Source organism: Trematomus bernacchii, unplaced genomic scaffold (genome assembly GCF_902827165.1).
Source record: "Trematomus bernacchii unplaced genomic scaffold, fTreBer1.1, whole genome shotgun sequence".
Classification (NCBI taxonomy): domain Eukaryota; kingdom Metazoa; phylum Chordata; class Actinopteri; order Perciformes; family Nototheniidae; genus Trematomus; species Trematomus bernacchii.
In genome coordinates, this window is record NW_022987477.1 from 5,945,224 (window position 1) to 5,965,146 (window position 19,923).

The following is a 19,923-nucleotide window of genomic DNA, read 5'->3' on the forward strand; positions in this document are numbered from 1 at the left end:
TTTCTTGTTGGTTTACTGTGTCCACATTTTTTGTTTCTCTTACTGATGTAACATTTCTATTGGTTACATTTATTTTAAGAACAACTCTTATTCTGAAAATCCTTTGCTTCCAGCTTCGTGTTTTTAAGCTGGCCCGCTCATGGCCGACACTCAACACCCTGATAAAAATCATCGGTAACTCCATGGGCGCTCTGGGAAACCTGACGCTCGTCCTCGCCATCATCGTCTTCATCTTCGCCGTGGTCGGCATGCAGCTGTTCGGCAAAAACTACCAGGTCAGCTCTGACCTCTGACCTTTTTGTAAATGCATATTGACAGGAAAAATGTTGTTGTGGTTTTAGTGTGTTATTATTATTTTCTTTTGTGCAATACTTGTGGATCATCGTGTTCATCAATAACAAAAAAACATTTTTAAGTGGGGAGAAAGTGCTTGTTCACGCTGTTCCCTCTCGTTGCAGGACTGTGTGTGTAAGATCTCGAAAGACTGCACCCTCCCTCGCTGGCACATGAAGGACTTCTTCCACTCCTTCCTCATCGTCTTCAGGGTGCTGTGCGGCGAGTGGATAGAGACCATGTGGGACTGCATGGAGGTTGCCGGGCAGCCACTCTGCTTACTCGTCTTCATGCTGGTCATGGTCATTGGAAACCTGGTGGTGAGTGACCTTTGACCAACAATAACATATATTGTCTTTATTTAAACTCCCAACAATATAAATCACATACATAATCATTCATTTTCCAAAAACTTCTCCTACATCACATTTAACAATGGAAGTGTCATTACTTTTTTGTTATCAATTACGTATGTTAGAAAAACAACAATAGTTACTAGTTACTTTTGCAGACTTTGGTTATTAAGACAAGACTATTCAAGTAGGTACAGCAGACAGGAGGGGGTAACTGGAGAAGAGGAAGTACACTTTATAATGGTCAACAACACACACACACACATACTCACACACAAACGCACTCACACAACGATTGATTGATGTGTTTTAAAGGTGAGGACATGTGGTGAGCTCATGCTGGTTGAGGGGGGTACATTTTATAGTAAGGCAGGTAAGATGAGTGTGTGTGTGTGTGTGTGTGTGTGTGTGTGTGTGTGTGTGTGTGTGTGTGTGTGTGTGTGTGTGTGTGTGTGTGTGTGTGTGTGTGTGTGTGTGTGTGTGTGTGTGTGTGTGTGTGTGTGTGTGTGTGTGTGTGTGTGTGTGTATACGTGTGTGTGTGTGGTTGTATGGGGGGTACAGTGTAAGATGAGATGAGCGATAGTTATCAGAAGAAAGGCAATCTTTCCTCTCCTCTTTTCCTCTGTGTGTGTGTGTGTGTGTGTGTGTGTGTGTGTGTGTGTGTGTGTGTGTGTGTGTGTGTGTGTGTGTGTGTGTGTGTGTGTGTGTGTGTGTGTGTGTGTGTGTGTGTGTGTGTGTGTGTGTGGTGTGTGTGTGTGTGTGTGTGTGTGTGTGTGTGTGCGTGAGTGGGTCTGGGTGATTACGCTTGTTGTTCAAGATAACACCGGTCAGTCCAGGTCATGCTTCCTGTTACATGAGAGTGCACAAGGGTATTTGATATCAAAAACAAGAGTCAGTGATGGATAACATGCCTGATGATCCAATCTGAACACAAACGATGATTCATTTACATTCAAATCTGCTGCTTTAGATAGGTCAGGAAGCCAACAAAATATATTATATGAGTAATATTTACACTATGTGGAAATGAGATTTAACTCTGGTTAAAATAAAACAGAAAGATATCACAACATAAACTCTTTAAGCCGAGTTAAGTTGATCACAGAATCTCATTTTCAACTTGTGGTCACAGTGAAATGAAATGTGTATACATCAATTACATACATCAATTGATCTTTTCATATAGAAATGTGGTATTTCAGTTTGTGAATAAAGCTCTGCCAATTATTTCTTATATTTATTGTTTATGAAGACAAATGTATTTTGTATCTGGAGAACTGAAAAAAGTTTCCAAAAGAAATAGAAAGATACACTTGAAAAACAATACTGTGTGTATTGGCATGTTTTGAGAAGAAAGGGTTTGGGTTCAAACTAACAACAAGATACTTTTATGTCAGTAAACTTGTTTTTCCAATTTTAATTTTGCTTCTTATTTTCTTCTTCTTATTTTTAGAATTTTTCTTTATCAGAAAGAGTCTCATATATTCACTAGTCAGTAGACCTGTGTGTGTCCTTGCGTGTGTGTGCGTGTTTGGCAATAATAGAGTCTCATTCATCTATTTAGCTTAATGGTCTCATGGATATTTAATAACGAGCTTGAAAGACCAGACAGCTTACACACACACACACACACACACACAGACACACACACACACACACACACACACACACACACACATATACACACACACATGCACACACACACACGCACACACATACATATACATACACACACACACACACACACACACGCACACACACACACACACACACACACACACACAGGCAGTCAACAGCCTCTTATTCTTCTCCTGTCAGTTGCAGGAAGTGTATCTCCCTGCAGAGGGATATGCTGACCGCACTGTGTGTGTGTGTGTGTGTGTGTGTGTGTGTGTGTGTGTGTGTGTGTGTGTGTGTGTGTGTGTGTGTGTGTGTGTGTGTGTGTGTGTGTGTGTGTGTGTGTGTGTGTGTGTGTGTGTGTGTGTGTGTGTGGGTGTGTGTGTGGGTGGGTGGGTGGGTGGGTGGGTGGAGGGGGTGTGTGTGTGTCATGGTGACGGAACCTTTCCAATTCAGCTGATTTATCCCTCTGAAATGGCCTCATTGTGCTCGGCTCAGAATGTGTGTGGTACTTTGTGTATTTGTGTGTGTATGTGTGTGTTGAGGCATTTATCCATGCATTCCTAAGTGTATGAATATGATTCAGTTTTTTGTTATGAGATGTCAACTGTGCACCTCAATATGAAGCAGCAAGAAAGGACAAACAGAAAGAACAGAAAGTATAATGACAGGGTGCATGTATAAAAGCCAGAAAGCAGCGAGCGATGATGTAAGGGAAGAGCACATAGGAAGGAAGGAAAAAGAGAATTGAGAATAAAGGAAGGAGGAAAAGATGGGGAAATGAAGGGAAGGTAGAATGAAATAGTATTAAAGGAAGAAAGAAAGGAGGGAAACAGAGAATAATGGAAAAGGAGTCTCCAAATAAAGAAAAGAGAGCTAATAAAGGAAAGGAGGAAGTAAGGAAGACAGGTAAAGGGCAAGTGGTGGAAATAGAAGAAAGGAAGGTGATAGGAAGGAAGAGACAGAACGAAGGAAGAAGAGTAACATTAAAAAGAAAGGAAGGAGGGAAGGGAGGGAGTAGGAATAACAAGAAGGAATAAGCAAGGATAAAAGCTAGAGGGATAGGGAGAAAGAGCAAAGCAAAGGTGGAAGAAAAACATTTTTAAAGAAAGGAAAGTCAAATTGAAGGAAGTTGAAAAGAGAGCCAATGAAAGGAAGCGAAAGGATGAAGAAAGAGACGTAAAGGAAATGATATAAACCAGTGAAACCAAAGGCGAGTTACTATAAGAAGTAGAGAATCTCATATATGAGAATGAAGGAAGTCATCAGTGACATCAGTCAGTCTCACTTCAACATGTCACATGATGTTAGACTATTACCCAGAAGGCCCCGAGGCAGAGGACGGGAGCAACTGTTATGTCACACACAGATACACACACATTTATGTTCACATGTAACCGTAGGTAGTTGCTTCCAATTTGCATTCAAACAAGTCACGGCACAGCTGATGGCGTGTGCCTTGTTTGTATCTAAAGGTAAACAACACCCATACTTTCACTGGCAAATAAAAACACTTCTCTTATACATCTTACGTACGCTGAGGGGTATGCCACTCTATTTCTGTGTGTGTGTGTCTGTGTGTGTGTGTGTGTCTGTGTGTGTGTGTGTGTGTGTGTGTGTGTGTGTGTGTGTGTGTGTGTGTGTGTGTGTGTGTGTGTGTGTGTGTGTGTGTGTGTGTGTGTGTGTGTGTGTGTGGTGTTGTGTGCGTGCGTGTGTGTGTGTGTGTGTGTGTGTGACATAAATCCATATGAGACACCCAACTGATTTAAAAAGTTCAAAAATATAATCGCAACAACTTAAATCAGCTGTTTTCTAAAAGAAGTTTGGTGCATATTTCTGTGTCACATTCAACATAATGCGCAAAATAAAAGTTCCAGATGTTACCTGCAGCTCTTTTGAAGTCACTTTATGTTAACGCACATTATATAACAGTTTAATAAGTTAATTACGTTAACATTTTTGATTTAATAATAATAATAGCTTGGATTTATATAGCGCCTTTCATGAGACCCAAGGTCGCTTTACAAAGAAGAACAGGGGCAAAACAAACATAACAAAAACAAAAGGCAGTCAGACAAACATTCAGACAGACAAAACAACAAATAGATTAGGGGCCAAAGGCCTTAGCAAACAGATGGGACTTGAGGGCCCTTTTGAAGGCGTCAAGCGTGGGGATGTTGCGGATCTCCGCAGGGAGAGCGTTCCAGAGGGTGGGGGGGGGTGGTAAGCAGGTCAGAGTCTGAAGACCGCAGGTTCCGGGGAGGGGCATGTGGGCGAAGGATGTCCGATAGGTACTAGGGGGCATGGGCATGGAGGGACATATGGATATGCAGGACTTGACCGGCAGCCAGTGGAGGTGGATGAGGGTGGGAGTGATGTGCTGCCACGGCTTTGTATGTGTGAGTACCCTGGCAGCACAGTTTTGAACATACCTGAGCCTGACCAGGGTTTTGTTGGGGACCCCAAACAGGACACCATTGCAGTAGTCCAAGCGGGAGGTAACAAGCGCATGGACTAGGGTTTCTGCAACCGGCTCCGAGAGTGACGGTCGGAGTCTGGCAATGTTCCTTAGATGGAAAAAGGCCGATTTGGTCACAGACTTGATGTGGGAGTGGAAGGAAAGGGTGGACTTTAGGGATAACTATCTCAGCAAACCTGTAGACACAAGATGCAGCTCTTGCTTTGCTTTTGCTCTGGAAGTGTTTCCTTTAATTCCTACTGTATCTTACAGACCTGGTTTCTGAATGCTGTGTGTGTGTGTGTGTGTGTGTGTGTGTGTACACGCAGCTGCAGACTGTTGCGGTTGAGCAGATGTTTGGTTTCTCTTTTTGACAAACGAGCGGCTGAATGTGTGTCAGCACTTCACCTGCAGCACACCTGCCGCCACGCAATCTTCCTCTTGTATTACTCTTCTTCCTTTCATCTAACACTGTGTATTCAACACCTTTAATCATTATGACTTCTCATCAGATTCTTTAGAAACCAGAAATCAGCAATTTGAAGATTACTTGGATACATTCTAGGATTAATGGTGGATGGATCATTCATTTATGGTATGGTTCATCCCAATAGACACAGAAACCTTTTAGTAATGTGAGGAAAAACACAGGTCTAGAGGAGGTTGGTAGTCAAATGTTTAATTATCCTTCTAATACATCAGCTCAATAATCTGTGTCATTTACTACTTTCTAATTACTGAATGTATGAACACTGATTTTTAAGTTATGTATGCTATTTCTTAAGCAGCTTGCTTGAAGAACAATGTGTCCATTCACATTTGGTCCCATTGTGTACTCTTCTAGTTCAGTATATGTGTACTTTATAATAGTAAGTAGCTCATGTTGTTCATGCACTTAAACATCAAAGAATCCAAACATGAACTCTACACTTTCACTCCCCTGATGCCTCATGTCTTCCCGCTCCTTCTTACCTCAAGCTTTTATCCCAGGGGGTTTTGCTCAAGGGGGTTTGTTGTGACGAGGAGAAACAGATCATGTTCCTGCTCATTCATCATGTGTGTATGTGTGTGTATATTGTGTGTACGTGTGTGTGTTTGAGCGTGTTTCCAGGACACCAGCTGTTTCCTGGAGTATCCTCGTCTACCTGAGTTGAACTTTAGTCTGATTCTAGCCTGAGTATCTATGGAAGATGTTAGATATTTGTTGTTGTTGTTGTTGGATAAACTAACACATCGGTATATAACATTTTTCAGCAAAAGACATATTTTTTATCTATTCAAATCAGTACCATTTTTCACTGCCCCCTAGTGGCGAGAAAATACATAAAATCTTGTTTAAAGATTATTATTTGAGCGTATTTTCAATGGACTGTATATATATATTACATATTTTCATGTATATCAGGTTAAATAAGTTACACAGAGGAAAGGGGAGTCCTCTGTGTGTCAGTGGTGTGTTATCGGATTATTGGAGGCAGGAAGGTCGTTAGGGGAGCCGTCGCTCATGTTGCCATGTTAGCCAATCAGCAGCATTGATCTATTGGCCCCACAGCCAATCAGATGTCAGCACTATGGGGATGGTGAAGCTGCCGGATACTGATCTGTCACACAAACAACACATACACCTCAGGCTGGGATCAATAAACAAAAACACACACGTGCACACACACAAGGAAATAGACATAAACTCACACTTGTTTCTTTTTCACACATTTCCACCAGTTCACACAAACACAAACACTTCTCTACTCCGCCATGTGCAATACAGATACACACACAAACACACACACACACATGCATACAATACATCATCAAAGTCCCCATTTTAGTACTGCCAACATTTGAAAACGTATAAATATCAGAACTTAGTTCGAAAATATTCCACCAAAAGTAAACGTACGTCGAAAACATTATCAGACAGGTTCTTTCTTACTGTAATTTAAGTTTTAAATGATTTAAAATAAAAAAATAATACCAAAATATAAAATTAATCAGGAAAAATAAAACAGCAGCACTTAGATAAAATAGTAATATGTGTTCTGCAGAACAAATATCTTCCAAAAATGTTGAGCAAATTTGAGAAATGTATTCACAAACATTCATAAAAGAGTTCCAATGATGACATTTTCTTTCATGATCCGATTTCATTAAAAAAATGTGGAAAGTGAAAAAACATAATGCTACTCTAAAAAATTGTTCTGTATACAAAAATAAGTGTTTTGTAATCAATACACATCTGATACACTAATGCTTTATGACACACACGCAGGTCAGGTGGTGCTTCCTGGTGTCAGATATTGACCCACTGGCCTGGTTTCCTCTTACACAATCAGAAACTGGTATACGTGGTTTTTCTGTGTGTTGTTTTTGTCATTTTTAACAGATATAGGAAGTAAATCCCCAATAAACATTTTAAAAGCAATGTCTCTTTGTGCACGTTGATATCATTAAACTCACTTTTTGTCATTTGTTATGTATGTAAATTATACAGTATTGAAACATTATAAGGCATGAAAAATGCACTTCATGCAGCACATTTTTTATGTAAACAAATGATTTGCTTGAAAGTACACAGTATGACATTCAAGTGTTTTGATGGAAAGATTTGTTCAGTGTTTGGTCCATCTTCTTCTCCCTTTTCGTCTTCTTTCTTTGTTGTTCGTGTAATTCCGGGCAAACACAACGAACATGACTTTGTCTGCAGCCGCCTCAAGTGCCTTTAAGCACTTCTCACAAACACACACACAGAGTCACACACACACTCAGCGGTGGTTAAAGGGAAGCCAATCTGTTTAAGAGCAGCTCTCAGACTCAGTGATCAGTTACCAAGAGGCCTCAGGCATTATTCATCGCACAATGAGTAATCAACCTGCACTGGAAACTGTGATACCACAGAGTGTAAGTGTGTGTGCGCCAAATGACAGAGAACCGCGCGGTGAGAAACATCTAGAAGAAGATGGAGGGTTGAAAGACAGAAACAGCGGCTATTTTTTTTTTCTGGGTTATGAATAATTTGCTCCAAATGTGTCTAAATTAAACAAGCATTGAACATTACACACTTCAACTCAATTCGGTTTATTCACAAACACTTAAAAATATAGTACAACTACAGTATAAGACAGAATGGAGATATATTTATTGTCGTAGAGCGAAACTTTAAAATCTCCTCCCCTTGTCGTCTCCCTGCAGCTGCTGAACCTCTTCCTGGCTCTGCTCCTCAGCAGCTTCAGCTCTGATAACCTTTCGGCTCCGGACGATGACGGAGAAATGAACAATCTGCACATTGCCATCCATCGGATCACAAGAGGACTGGCCTGGTGCCGCAGACAGGTACTGATGGAATAAACACATTTTTAAGTGAAAGTTTTATCAAATATTTGTCTTTTTTTCCCCTTGCTCCAAATGCAATGATTTCAAAAAGAGTTGAGAAATGTGAAAAATAATCAGGCTTCAATGACGGACTCAGTTTAAACTAGTTTAAAACAATTATAACAGGTAAAAAAAAGAGAAAGTGGGGTCACAGAAAATGTCTTTGGATAGACTTGATAGATTGAAAAGACCAAGGATTGAGGCACCTTCCCTCTGATCTGAGGATGACTGCTTTCTACTTTCCTCTTATTGTTTCTCTTACTATATACCTCTGTGGTTCAAACGTCTCACACAGCAATTTATTTTTGTATCTGTGTGATGTAGGTTATAGATTTTTTCAACGGGAACCTGAAGCGTCGACGTCAGAAGAGGAAAGAAGTCAAAGCCATGATGAAGCTCAAACGCCTGAGCACCATCCACACCGAAGCCAATGGAGCCGTCATAGGTAACACACACACACACACACGCACACACACATACACACACACACACACACACACACACACACACACACACACACATGCACACAGGAGAGACATTTGCAAACAGTATGTCTCTTAAGATGAGAAGTTAAATAGGTTTTGGTTGGTGGATTTTGTTTCCTTCCGACAACGCTCCATGCTAGCAGTTCCCCTTAGTTTTCAACTTTTGTGCTAAACTAACTGGCTGTTGGATTACATTGGTGATTTAAGGTCTGCAGTATAACTGATGGGATTGCACATTGTTTATCAATTGAGATTTATACGTAAATACACAAGTAATCAGCTAGTTTACAAATGTATATTTTTGCACATTTTTGATGCTTGAGTATCCATGAACTCACCATCCATTCATTTTGACACATTATTAACTCTTGCTGTTTCTTTAACTTTTACCTCTCCATGTGTCCTTGCAGGCCGTCATGTGGAGAAGTACGTTGTTCCGGAGGAAGACAGCTACATGACAAACCCCAACCTCACCATCAGCGTCCCCATAGCCCCCGGGGAGTCAGACGTGGAGTTCCCCGAAGAGGAGGAGGAGGATGAGGGGGAGGAAGGGGATGAGGACCAGAGCGAGGGCTCCGAGGAGGAGGAAGAGGAGGAGGAGGAAAGGGAAGAGGAGGTAAGAAATGAGGGGAGGAGAGGGAGGAGATCATAAACACAACTGCACCTGTGTCTGATGTAAACAAGCTCAGGTGTGTGTGTGGGAGGAGGGTCAACCTTCTAACAGCTGGTCGGTTGTGTGTGTTGTGTGTGTGTGTGTGTGTGTGTGTGTGTGTGTGTGGTGTGTGTGTGTGTGTGTGTGTGTGTGTGTGTGTGTGTGTGTGTGTGTGTGTGTGTGTGTGTGTGTGTGTGTGTGTGTGTGTGTGTGTGTGTGTGTGTGTGTGTGTGTACACCGATGTTAAATCTAATGCTGGGAAATGACTAATAGTGCATATATATAATATTATATTGTTAAAAATTAAAGAGAACTACACAGCATTCACAATTATTGAAGAAAGCAAGTGCATCAAGCGGTAAACACATTTTCTTTTGGTTTTATTCACCCACAACTTTCAGACCTCAGTTTTCTGTATTTTTCATTACATTTTAGAAATGTAAGCTTCTTTGAACATACCACGAAGGAATAGCAGGCATTATTAACAAAGCTTTCATACCATACATTTTATTAAATGTTGACACGAAAAAAAAATTGTATTTTGTACAAATTAAAAAGAAAGATTTAATGATTTTAAAGAAGTTGATATTAAAATAACAATATTATCATCAGTTTATCATATGCAGAATATTTTATTCCATGTAAGCAGACTTACTCTACCTCTCTGTTTCTGTGTGTTAGTCAATTCATTCAAACACACACACACACACACACACACACACACACACACACACAGAGATCTAGTTTGGGGCCTCAGGCAGTGCATTATGGGATCGGCATTTCCCTCATTCTGCAGCGATGTGTGTGTGATGTGATGTGCTAGAAGGGTGTATACAGTATGAGTGTGTGTTTAGTGAGCTGAGAATATAGTTTGTGTGTGTGTGTGTGTGTGTGTGTGTGTGTGTGTGTGTGTGTGTGTGTGTGTGTGTGTGTGTGTGTGTGTGTGTGTGTGTGTGTGTGTGTGTGTGTGTGTGTGTGTGTGTGTGTGTGTGTGTGTGTGTGTGTGTGCGTGCGTGCGTGCGTGCGTGCGTGCGTGCGTGCGTGCGTGCGTGCGTGCGCGCACCTCCTGCCTCTCTTCATCTATCCACAGAACAATAGTCCAACTGAGACCTTGTTTGTGTGTGTGTTCTTCATAATAGTTTAAACAGTCTATTATCTTATAAAGTGTGTGTGTGTGTTTTGTGTGTCTCTGTGTTTTGAGGCAGCAGGAAGAGAAGGAGAGGAGATGTTTAGTTGATTCCTTTCTCTTCTCTTCATAACATGAAATGACAGATTTGTGTCATGCTGTGTGTGTGTGTGTGTGTGTGTGTGTGTGTGTGTGTGTGTGTGTGTGTGTGTGTGTGTGTGTGTGTGTGTGTGTGTGTGTGTGTGTGTGTGTGTGTGTGTGTGTGTGTGTGTGTGTGTGTGTGTTAGTACACCTGTGCTAAGTCAGTTCATCATCCCCTCTCCTCTTTAATCATGTTGTGCACCTGTTCTCTCTCTCTCAGCGGTTTCCCAACCTGTGGGTAGAGGCCCCTGTAGGTGTCACAGGATTCTCTCAGGTGTCCTCAGATAATTCAGATTGCAGCAAAATAAAAACTTGATTTCAGATACAGATTTATTTGATTTACTAAAACTTTTATCTATTTCTGATTTTGTGCATAAGACTGCGACTTTATGGCTTTAACTCAATAACTACTCATATTAAAATAATACATACCTTATTAAACAGTTGTCCAGAAGTTGCAAATTGATTTGTTGTAAAGGAATACTTTTCCGCAAAATAATATTATTTGTACATCAAAATCTCCTCCTGATTTTGCCTGAATTCTTGATTTGTTTTATGCTCACGGTCAACAAAGACTTCTGATGCATTGAAGTGCATGTGCGCTTTGCTTAACAACAGCAAAAAGAGTATTAGACAATAGATATTAAATTGATGTGTTAGTGAAGTCGTGATCATCAACCGGATAAATGAGGCTTGCATTATTCTGCAAGAGTTGGAAATATGTATTATAACATTTTGATGTTGTTAGACGTGGCTACCATTTACTTCAATTTATAAAAATTGTCTACATTTTTTGATTATTTATTCATCGTGGAGGCACCATTTTTTTTTTTTTCAAGGTCATATGGCATGGAAATATATACTGTATATGGTAATTGTAGAGTTGTAGTGTACATTTCTTTGTTAAAAGGGCACGAAAACAAGGATTGTTCCATTATGTATTGTTATATAACAGCTTAAACAAAAAGCAGTAAATGTTGTTTTTACAAAAAGTGGATCTATTTTGCCATATTGTGTCTGTTACTGTGTGTGCATGGTGCAAGGGCAAGTTAGCCATGAGGTGAAACATGCAAATGCAATGAGAGCTGCACACACACACACACACGCACGCACGCACGCACGCACACACACACACACACACACACACACACACACACACACACACACTCACACACACACTTATAGAAGAGAAAATAAATGGACCTAATGTGAAAGGGCAGCGTAAACAGAACTAAACTCAGGAGCATATTTCAACCAAAAGAAACGTGTATTGTAAGAGAGAGTGTGCGTGTTTGTGTGTGTGTGAGGGAGATAAGAGGCTGGTGGTGGGGGGGTCGGGCCAACAGAAAGAGAGAGAGGGAGTCAGAGAGCATCCTGACTATCACATCTCTTTAGGATCAAGCTTTGTTTCCAGGGTGTGTGTGTGTGTGTGTGTGTGTGTGTGTGTGTGTGTGTGTGTGTGTGTGTGTGTGTGTGTGTGTGTGTGTGTGTGTGTGTGTGTGTGTGTGTGTGTGTGCGCACGTGTGTGTTCTCCCTCTGTAACATGTCAGTTACTTTATTATTTCTTCTGCTCTTAATTGGGTTGAACATTTAACGTAGAATGAAAAAAAGAGTGTGTGCACATTTATTTTCTCCTTGTTTTTTCTCCTCATCCTTGTGTTCTTTCTGTTACACATCGCTGGTCTTTCATTCACTCTCTGATTTCTTTGTTTCACCTCATAACACACTCATTTACTCCCAGCCCTCTGTGGAAATAAATGTGGTGATAAACAGATGGTGAAAGTTTCCTGACCTGACCTTTACATGAACCTCATGTATATATAATGCAGATATTGTAGTAACTCACATACTCTATTACATATTATTATATTTCAAGGTGATTTATTTGTCGATATATAAGAACAATATTTAAAGTGGACCTATCATGCTATATTTGAATAATATAGTGTAGGACCATACCTATATAAGGCATATTTATACTTTTTTTTGTGCAAAATACCAAACAGATCATGCATTTTAGCCATGCCTCATTTTGCTAAATTTGACATTTTTTAGCTCTGTGTTTGTAAGGGCAGATTCTGTGAGAACAGCACCATCTACTGGCCTGGCATATGTACTACAGCGTCTCCAGCGCTTTCGAACGGCAATGTCCGTGGCTGTCTCCTCCTGATTGGTGGAGTTGGCCCAATAGCCGTAGCGCCACCGTCCTGACGTCAGGACAGTGTTCAAATCTGGATCAGTTTTGATCAGATCCGTTGCAGCCCCTTTTTTAGAGATTTGGGTATGGAGGAAAATAGAGAGGGTTGTGTTTTCTGACACTTGGTGAGTTCCCTGGAACACCGGGGACACATATTCATGTATAAAAGACGTACAAAAGTGCATTTTGCATGATAGGTCCCCTTTAACAATAGGTACACATCCGTTTATATCATTTATATATATAAAAAATATATAAATAATATATATATATATATAAAAGTTCCTCAGTATTTTATGGAGGTGTACTGTATGAAACTGTTTTCTAAAACGTCCATTATATATAAATGAATAATATGTTCACAGCTTTGTACAAAGTTATTTTAGTTCTAACCACTGTTGGGTACTTTTACACACTCAGGCGTCTTCACCACTAGTAATACATAATAGGCATTTCAAATACGTCGTATTTTGACTTGTAAATTATTCATGCGTGTGTTTTTTGGCGAGCTGGCTCAGCAACATCATTTTTTTTTATTGTTTGAAACAATATGTGTTTTCCAGTGAGTGACCTAGTTAGGAAGTTAAATAATGTACCACAGGAAGAGCTGCTGAATAACGTTAGTCAGCAAAGTGTGTGTATGTGTGTGTGTATATGTCTTCTTGATATTAACTATAATTTATTGACCATTTAAAATGTTACTTTAATTGCTATTTGCTGACACAACTGTCCAAAGCAAGTGGGAGCACACTAGTTAACAGACTTATGTTTGAATTAGACTAGAATACAAATATATATAATACAGAATAAAATAAAATTAGATTTCCTTACTTATGAATGCTGAAAATGGTATGAATGGTTACGTTTCTTTATACAGTATAGTATAAATAAGATAAACAAGAATATTGCTTAAAATGTGTACAGTGTAATACAGTTAAAATAATGATTGAGTGTTAAATAAAAGTACTGGGGAAAGAGTATATATTTTGTGAAATGTAGTTGAGTACAGGTATAAATAACACAAAATAAAAATACTTACAACAGTACAATACGTCAACATATTACTTAAGTGAAAAAGTAGAGTAAAGGTACTTTGTAACATTCCACCTCTGTATATACTGTAGCTGTGTTTCATCGGCAGAGAAACATAAATAACTTTCATCTTATTTCTGCAGTTCTTTGGCCTCTAATAGAAAATAATGCAAATATGTCAGTACTTGAGTAGATGTACTTTTCACCACTACACAGGTTGCACTCTCCCCCATCCTCCCCCATGTTATCTCCCCGTCTCCTCCATGGTGTGGTGTGTGTCATTTATTTACTCGCCACTGTAAATAGAAGCAGTTTTAATAGAGGTGTGTTTGGTTATGTCGTGATTAAATATCTACCCTGTGTGTAATGGCTTCATAAATCACAGGAAGTGTGTTTACGCTCTCATAAAGCCCGATCAGCTGCTGAAAGAGGGCACGGTCAAACACCAAGGTCAAAGGTTAGCTGAAGTGTTTACAGTGGCATCGTTAACGAAGACCACGGACACATTCACAGACATGAGACGCCGGGCACAGACACCTCCACTATAGACACAGGACACACAGAGTTTATAGATATTAGACATTTTTTGTCTGTTTATAAAAAGAATTGCATCTATGTAGAATATTTGAGTCTATATTTAGTCCTCTTTGGAGTCTTTCCATGTCTATTGCATCCAATTTACATTACTTTTGTGTGTGTCTTTGTTGTTGTGTTTGTCTGTGTGGTTATTTTCTGTGCCTTTGAAGACACTTCACATCTCTTTGTAGTTGTTTAGTGTATTTTTATGGTCATTTTGAGTTTTCCTATTGGCTTTGTGGTCATTTTACGTGACTTTTTAGTTGTTTTGAGTCCTTCGTTGTACCTTCGATGATACTTTGGAGCTCATTTTGAGCTTCAAACGTCACCTTCAATCACTCTATTTCCCTCAATCATAATATAAACGAAAGACAAGAAAAGATGATTAAATATGGGCTCTAAATACCAACGGAAATATACTTTAAACTATGCTTATATTTGTCCTAAAAATTATACGGATATGTTTATTGCTGCTTATTTCCTCAGACGGAACCCATACCTGTGTGTGTGCGTGTGCGTGTGCGTGTGCGTGTGCGTGTGCGTGTGTGTGTGTGCGCGTGTGTGTTTGCAGCTTGTAAAACAGACAGTGACCCACCTGAGTTGGTGACCTCTGACCCCTGCAGGGTAACAGATGTCCAGGTGTTGTCTGCAGAGACAGATGGTGGGGGGGGGGGGCAGCTGAGGCTCTGCTTTGATTTCTTCTGTCCGTCAGTTTGTGGTCGACATCAAAACATCTCACCTGCAACACTTAGATCACACACACTGTAGTTAGTAATGCAAACAAAATCTGAAAAAGATGTGTAATCCAGAGAAATTACTATATTTGAAACCTCCACAGTACAAAAGAAAACATTTCTTCATGAGATCGTGTTTTTCTTTTTAATGAAGACACAATGAAACAATTGCTCTTGAAACTAGCTTCAGAAGAGTTGATATTTATCGAAGATTTGAAGATAAGTTTTGTTTTTAAAATCTGCTTTTCAGTGTGCTTCATTCAGTGTCTCATGGATAAAGCACAGTACTTAAAGGTAGGGTAGGTAAGTTTGAGAAACCAGCTCGAGATCGCTAGAATTTGAAAATACACAACCGGAGAAAAATCTGCCACTTCCTTATAGAGCCCCTCCTCCAACACACACGAACGCGCACATGACCAATGAGGGCACGAGATAAGTTTGTGCACAGATGGAAGGCTGACAGGCAGGTAGGCCATCCAGTTATTTTAGCCAGGCCGGCTAAAATGATTGGTCGTGCTTTTTACAGTACTACGGCTTCCACAGATGACATTTTTTAATGGATTTTGGTCAAAGCACTTAAGATATTCATTGCTATCGGGATGTTAAGAGCATTCCATGGAATATAACAAAAAGTGTATCTCGAGCCGGTTTCTCAAACTTACCTACCCTACCTTTAAGTAAATATAACTTACATCACTGATTACATGTTATAGTCTAAAGTGGTGGGACAAGTACTGAGATATTTGACCTAGGCTAAAGTAATATTACCAGTGTAAAAATACCCTCTTTCATCGATTAGTCTGTTACAAAGATAAACAAAAACTTATTTCTGCGTTTGTTTGCAAAAAACACGAGACAAAGTTTGCCCTGGTTTGCAGAGAACTCACATTTTCTCGGCCAAGTGAAGACAAACAATGTTTCCCTTCAAGGATGAATGAGTGAAATGTCTAGAAATACAAAGCTTTATTCGTTTTAATCAGAGTTTTAAATGTGTGTTTGGGAGGAATATGACAGAGTTGGTGTCGATTCAAAGAATGATCGACCGCATTAAGACACATACACAGTGTGTGTGTGTGTGTGTGTGTGTGTGTGTGTGTGTGTGGTGTGTGTGTGTGTGTGTGTGTGTGTGTGTGTGTGTGTGTGTGTGTGTGTGTGTGTGTGTGTGTGTGTGTGTGTGTGTGTGTGTGTGTGTGTGTGTGTGTGTGTGTGTGTGTGTGTGTGTCATAATGCATTAAGTATTAATAGAAAACACACACAGGAATGATAAGTGGGTCCAGGGTTTGGTTTCAGTGTGTGTGATAGTAGAGATGACAGACATGACGCACACACACACACACACACTCAAACAAACGTTTGTAACTGTTTTTACTGTTGTTTATCATCCAATAGCCTATTTTTCTATTTTAAAGCCCTCTCAAGTAAAAATATTTTTAAATTAAAGTTCATTAGCTAACATCTGTGGCTAATGTTGTTAGCATTAATATTTGTATATCTGCTTTTGTCCTGTTTAAGTTTTGTGTCGTACATTTTTTTTGAAACCACCAAAAAATGGAGAAGATGATTATGCACCAGAATCCATTGACAGAATCAGTCATTTGACAGTATACTGTATATCCAGAGGGTTAGATGTAAGAATATATCGGCTCTAGATGCTCTTTTCTTGGCTTTTTGCATCTAACGTTATTTAACAAGCACTTATCTTGGCTTTGACGATGAACAATTTCTTGTCCTTCACCTCCCAAACAACAGACCTTATGAATAGAAATACATTTAAACCCCTCATTATGGACGTCTGGCACAAGGCTGCAAGTGTGTGTGCGCAAATCTTTTCACGTGTATGTGTGTGTCAGAGATTAGGGGTGTATTCATGTCTGTTTGGCTTCACCTTTACATGTGTGTGTGTGTGTCCAAGGCTGGCATTTGTCACGGTGGCCGTTCTCTGTTCCCAGACTCTGAATGTATTCATGAGTTAGCTGTTGACTCAGGTAGTTAGTTCACCTGTCCACACACACACACACACACACACACACACACACACACACACACACACACACCCACCCCTGCTGTGTCTTTTGTCCAGACATTTTACAAAATCTGCCAAATTTCCCTCCTCAGCCCTCAGCAAAAATTCTCTCCCTCCATCTTCCCTTCTCTTTTGTAAAGTTAAACTCCCATGATGCTTAGCAAACAGGGACCTTTGAAGTCAGCTGGGTGGTGCGGGGGGATTTCCTGACGTCTACTTTTGTGCAGATATCAAAATGAAAGTGAACAGACGGCAGTTTTCCCAGCCAGGTGAAGCCTCTCTGTTTCCTGCGCCAGGTTCCTGTTTACGTAACGTTCAATCTGACTCATTCAGCTGCAGCAGGATCTGCTGAACAGCACACAGCACACACTGTATTGTGCATGCATCTAAAGTCTTATATATGAAACCTCACTTTATTAAAGCCACATTTGTCCCAAAAAAGGGGCTTGAATACAATACGTTTGAGTCATGTCCTGCACTAAAATACAAATTTAAAATGGGCATTTCAACCAGAGCCATGATTTTATATTTCTGGTTCCTAAACTGAATGAAACCTTGGCCAAAGCTGGCTCAGATGAGCAAGTGGCAATATTGATTATTTCTGTTGTTTTCCTTTTCAGAAAGATGTAATCAGCCAGTCCGAGGGCAGCACAGTGGACCTGAGGAAGCCCGGCGACGAAGAGGACGAATACTCTGAGATGGCTGAGGAAGCCATGGAGCCCGAGAACTGCTTCCCCGACTGTAAGTACTTTATACTGCAACCCCACTACATATCAGAAGCAAATACTGTACTTTTACTACATTTATTAAACACTTATAATTACTTTTCACATGAAAGTATCTTCAATTGGCTTAAAATGCCTTAACTAAAACATTAAAATGATATGAAGTGTATTTGTTGGAGATAGAAACTGGATAATAATATTCTGTATTACTCTGAAAACAGCCATTCTGCAAACTAAGTACTTTTACTTTGATACTTAGGGGTACAGTTTGCAAATTAAATATTTCAACTTTATATTAACATTTTGAATTCAGGACTTTAACTTAAAGGTCCCATGTCATGGCCATTTCTACTGATCATAATTCCATTGTTGAGGTATACTAAAATAGATTCATATTGTGCAATTTTCCAAACTCACATTGGTTTCTCATACAGCATCTCTGTACAGTATGTGTATTCACTCTCTGTCCTAAACGGCTTGTTGGAGCTCCTACCCCCCGCTCCCTATGAGCCCAGTGGCCGTCTGCGAGACAGCGAAACCCAGCACGAAACCAGCCCGAACACACACACACACCCGCAGCCTGGCTGGGAGTTTGTGTGTGTGCTCACACACCGACTCACAGCCTCACCGACTCACAGCCTCGCCGCGTCCCGCCGTTTCAGGGAGGAGAAATTGGCGAAGCTGCAGCTGAGAAAAGATTGAGTGTGTGTGTGTGAAGAAGTCCGTGGATTGGTCCATTTGGACCAATCCACGGACTTAACGTAAAGGCTCCGCGGATGTAACATAACGGCTCCACGGATTGGTCCATTTGGACCAATGGGTCCATTTGGGTATGGGCACGTCACTGTACCCAGGAAGAAAACAATGGAAAAAGAGAAATATCCAACGTGGCGTTCTGGGGCAGCATAGACAGGTATTTTCTGTGTTAGAGTTTTACTCGCTACAGGGTGTACTTTGAGGGTTTGTGACTTTGCAGACCGTTCACATGCAGAAAAACCTTCATAACACACAAGGGGACGGGTAATAACCAGAAAAGCATGACATGGGACCTTTAACTTGCAATGGATTTTCAGAATATAAAACAAACACACACACACACACACACACACACACACACACACACACACACTCACAGCAGCTGAGGTCGCACACAATTTCCACTGTACTTTTGGAATATACAGCTGAGTGTCATCTGCATAGAAACCGATATAAATGCTCTTTTGTTCCAGCAGTTCTTTTTCCACCAGTATAAGAGCATGCCTCATATGGTATCTCATGTCTTTAGGTATTTATTTAATTAAGGAGGATTTTATTGGAAGGTTTCACCCAATATTCCACCAGTGTTCCCCGAGCCTTTTCTTTATCTACATATCTGTTTGTTATCTACATCTGTGCTAAACTGGGTCAAAGATGAGTATTCGTTCTGCAGGAGGCAAACGGGCTGAGTCAGGACAGAAAAAATAAATGTGTTTTTCACCTGGTTAGAGAGAACAGGATCATAAATCTCATTATGAGAGTATTGGGGCAACAGATAGAAAAGACCAATCTGTCATCTTGCTCACAATGCAATTCTGCAGATAATTATCCCAGCTTTATGATCCTAGGTCATTTTTAACATCGTTTTTTACCATGCATATAAACACCAGAGCTGTGCATGAAACAAAGATGCATCTAGAAGGAGAGAAAGAACCAAGTGTAATGATTTTAAAGGAGTTTTGCTTGGTGATATTGCAGTAATAATTGCAATATCAAGTGTCAGGGTTTGAATACCCTACGTTCAATTTTCCGATTGTTACATAACTTTATTATCCTCCAAAAAAAGGTAAACTCTAAAATAAAAGACAGAGAAAGGGATATGTAAATAACAGTTGTTAAAATACAAGAATAAACATATATTATCTCAGCAAACACTGAAATAGTCTGGTCTACAAGACAATGAAAAATAAAAGTTGCAACATTTTGATGTGTTTAAGTCCACTCACATCTCAGAGAAGCCAAATCGACTCATACGTGGTTTTTTCAGCAGGTCAATTTTAAATTATATTTATTTAATCGGTAATTTAGAAGTTTTAAAACTGTGAGCCACATGATGTTTCCACAAA

At 40.0% G+C, this 19,923-nt stretch overlaps 1 protein-coding gene across 1 annotated transcript in view; it reads left to right on the plus strand.

Moving 5' to 3' along the window:
• Positions 1–19,923, plus strand: part of LOC117498181 (sodium channel protein type 4 subunit alpha-like) — a 141,850-nt gene that overhangs the window by 97,328 nt on the left and 24,599 nt on the right. The window contains exons 18-23 of the mRNA XM_034150267.1: positions 114–275; positions 459–653; positions 7,951–8,091; positions 8,455–8,575; positions 9,026–9,231; positions 17,717–17,837. Of these exons, the coding sequence (XP_034006158.1) occupies positions 114–275; positions 459–653; positions 7,951–8,091; positions 8,455–8,575; positions 9,026–9,231; positions 17,717–17,837 (946 nt within the window). The remainder of the gene's footprint in view (positions 1–113; positions 276–458; positions 654–7,950; positions 8,092–8,454; positions 8,576–9,025; positions 9,232–17,716; positions 17,838–19,923) is intronic.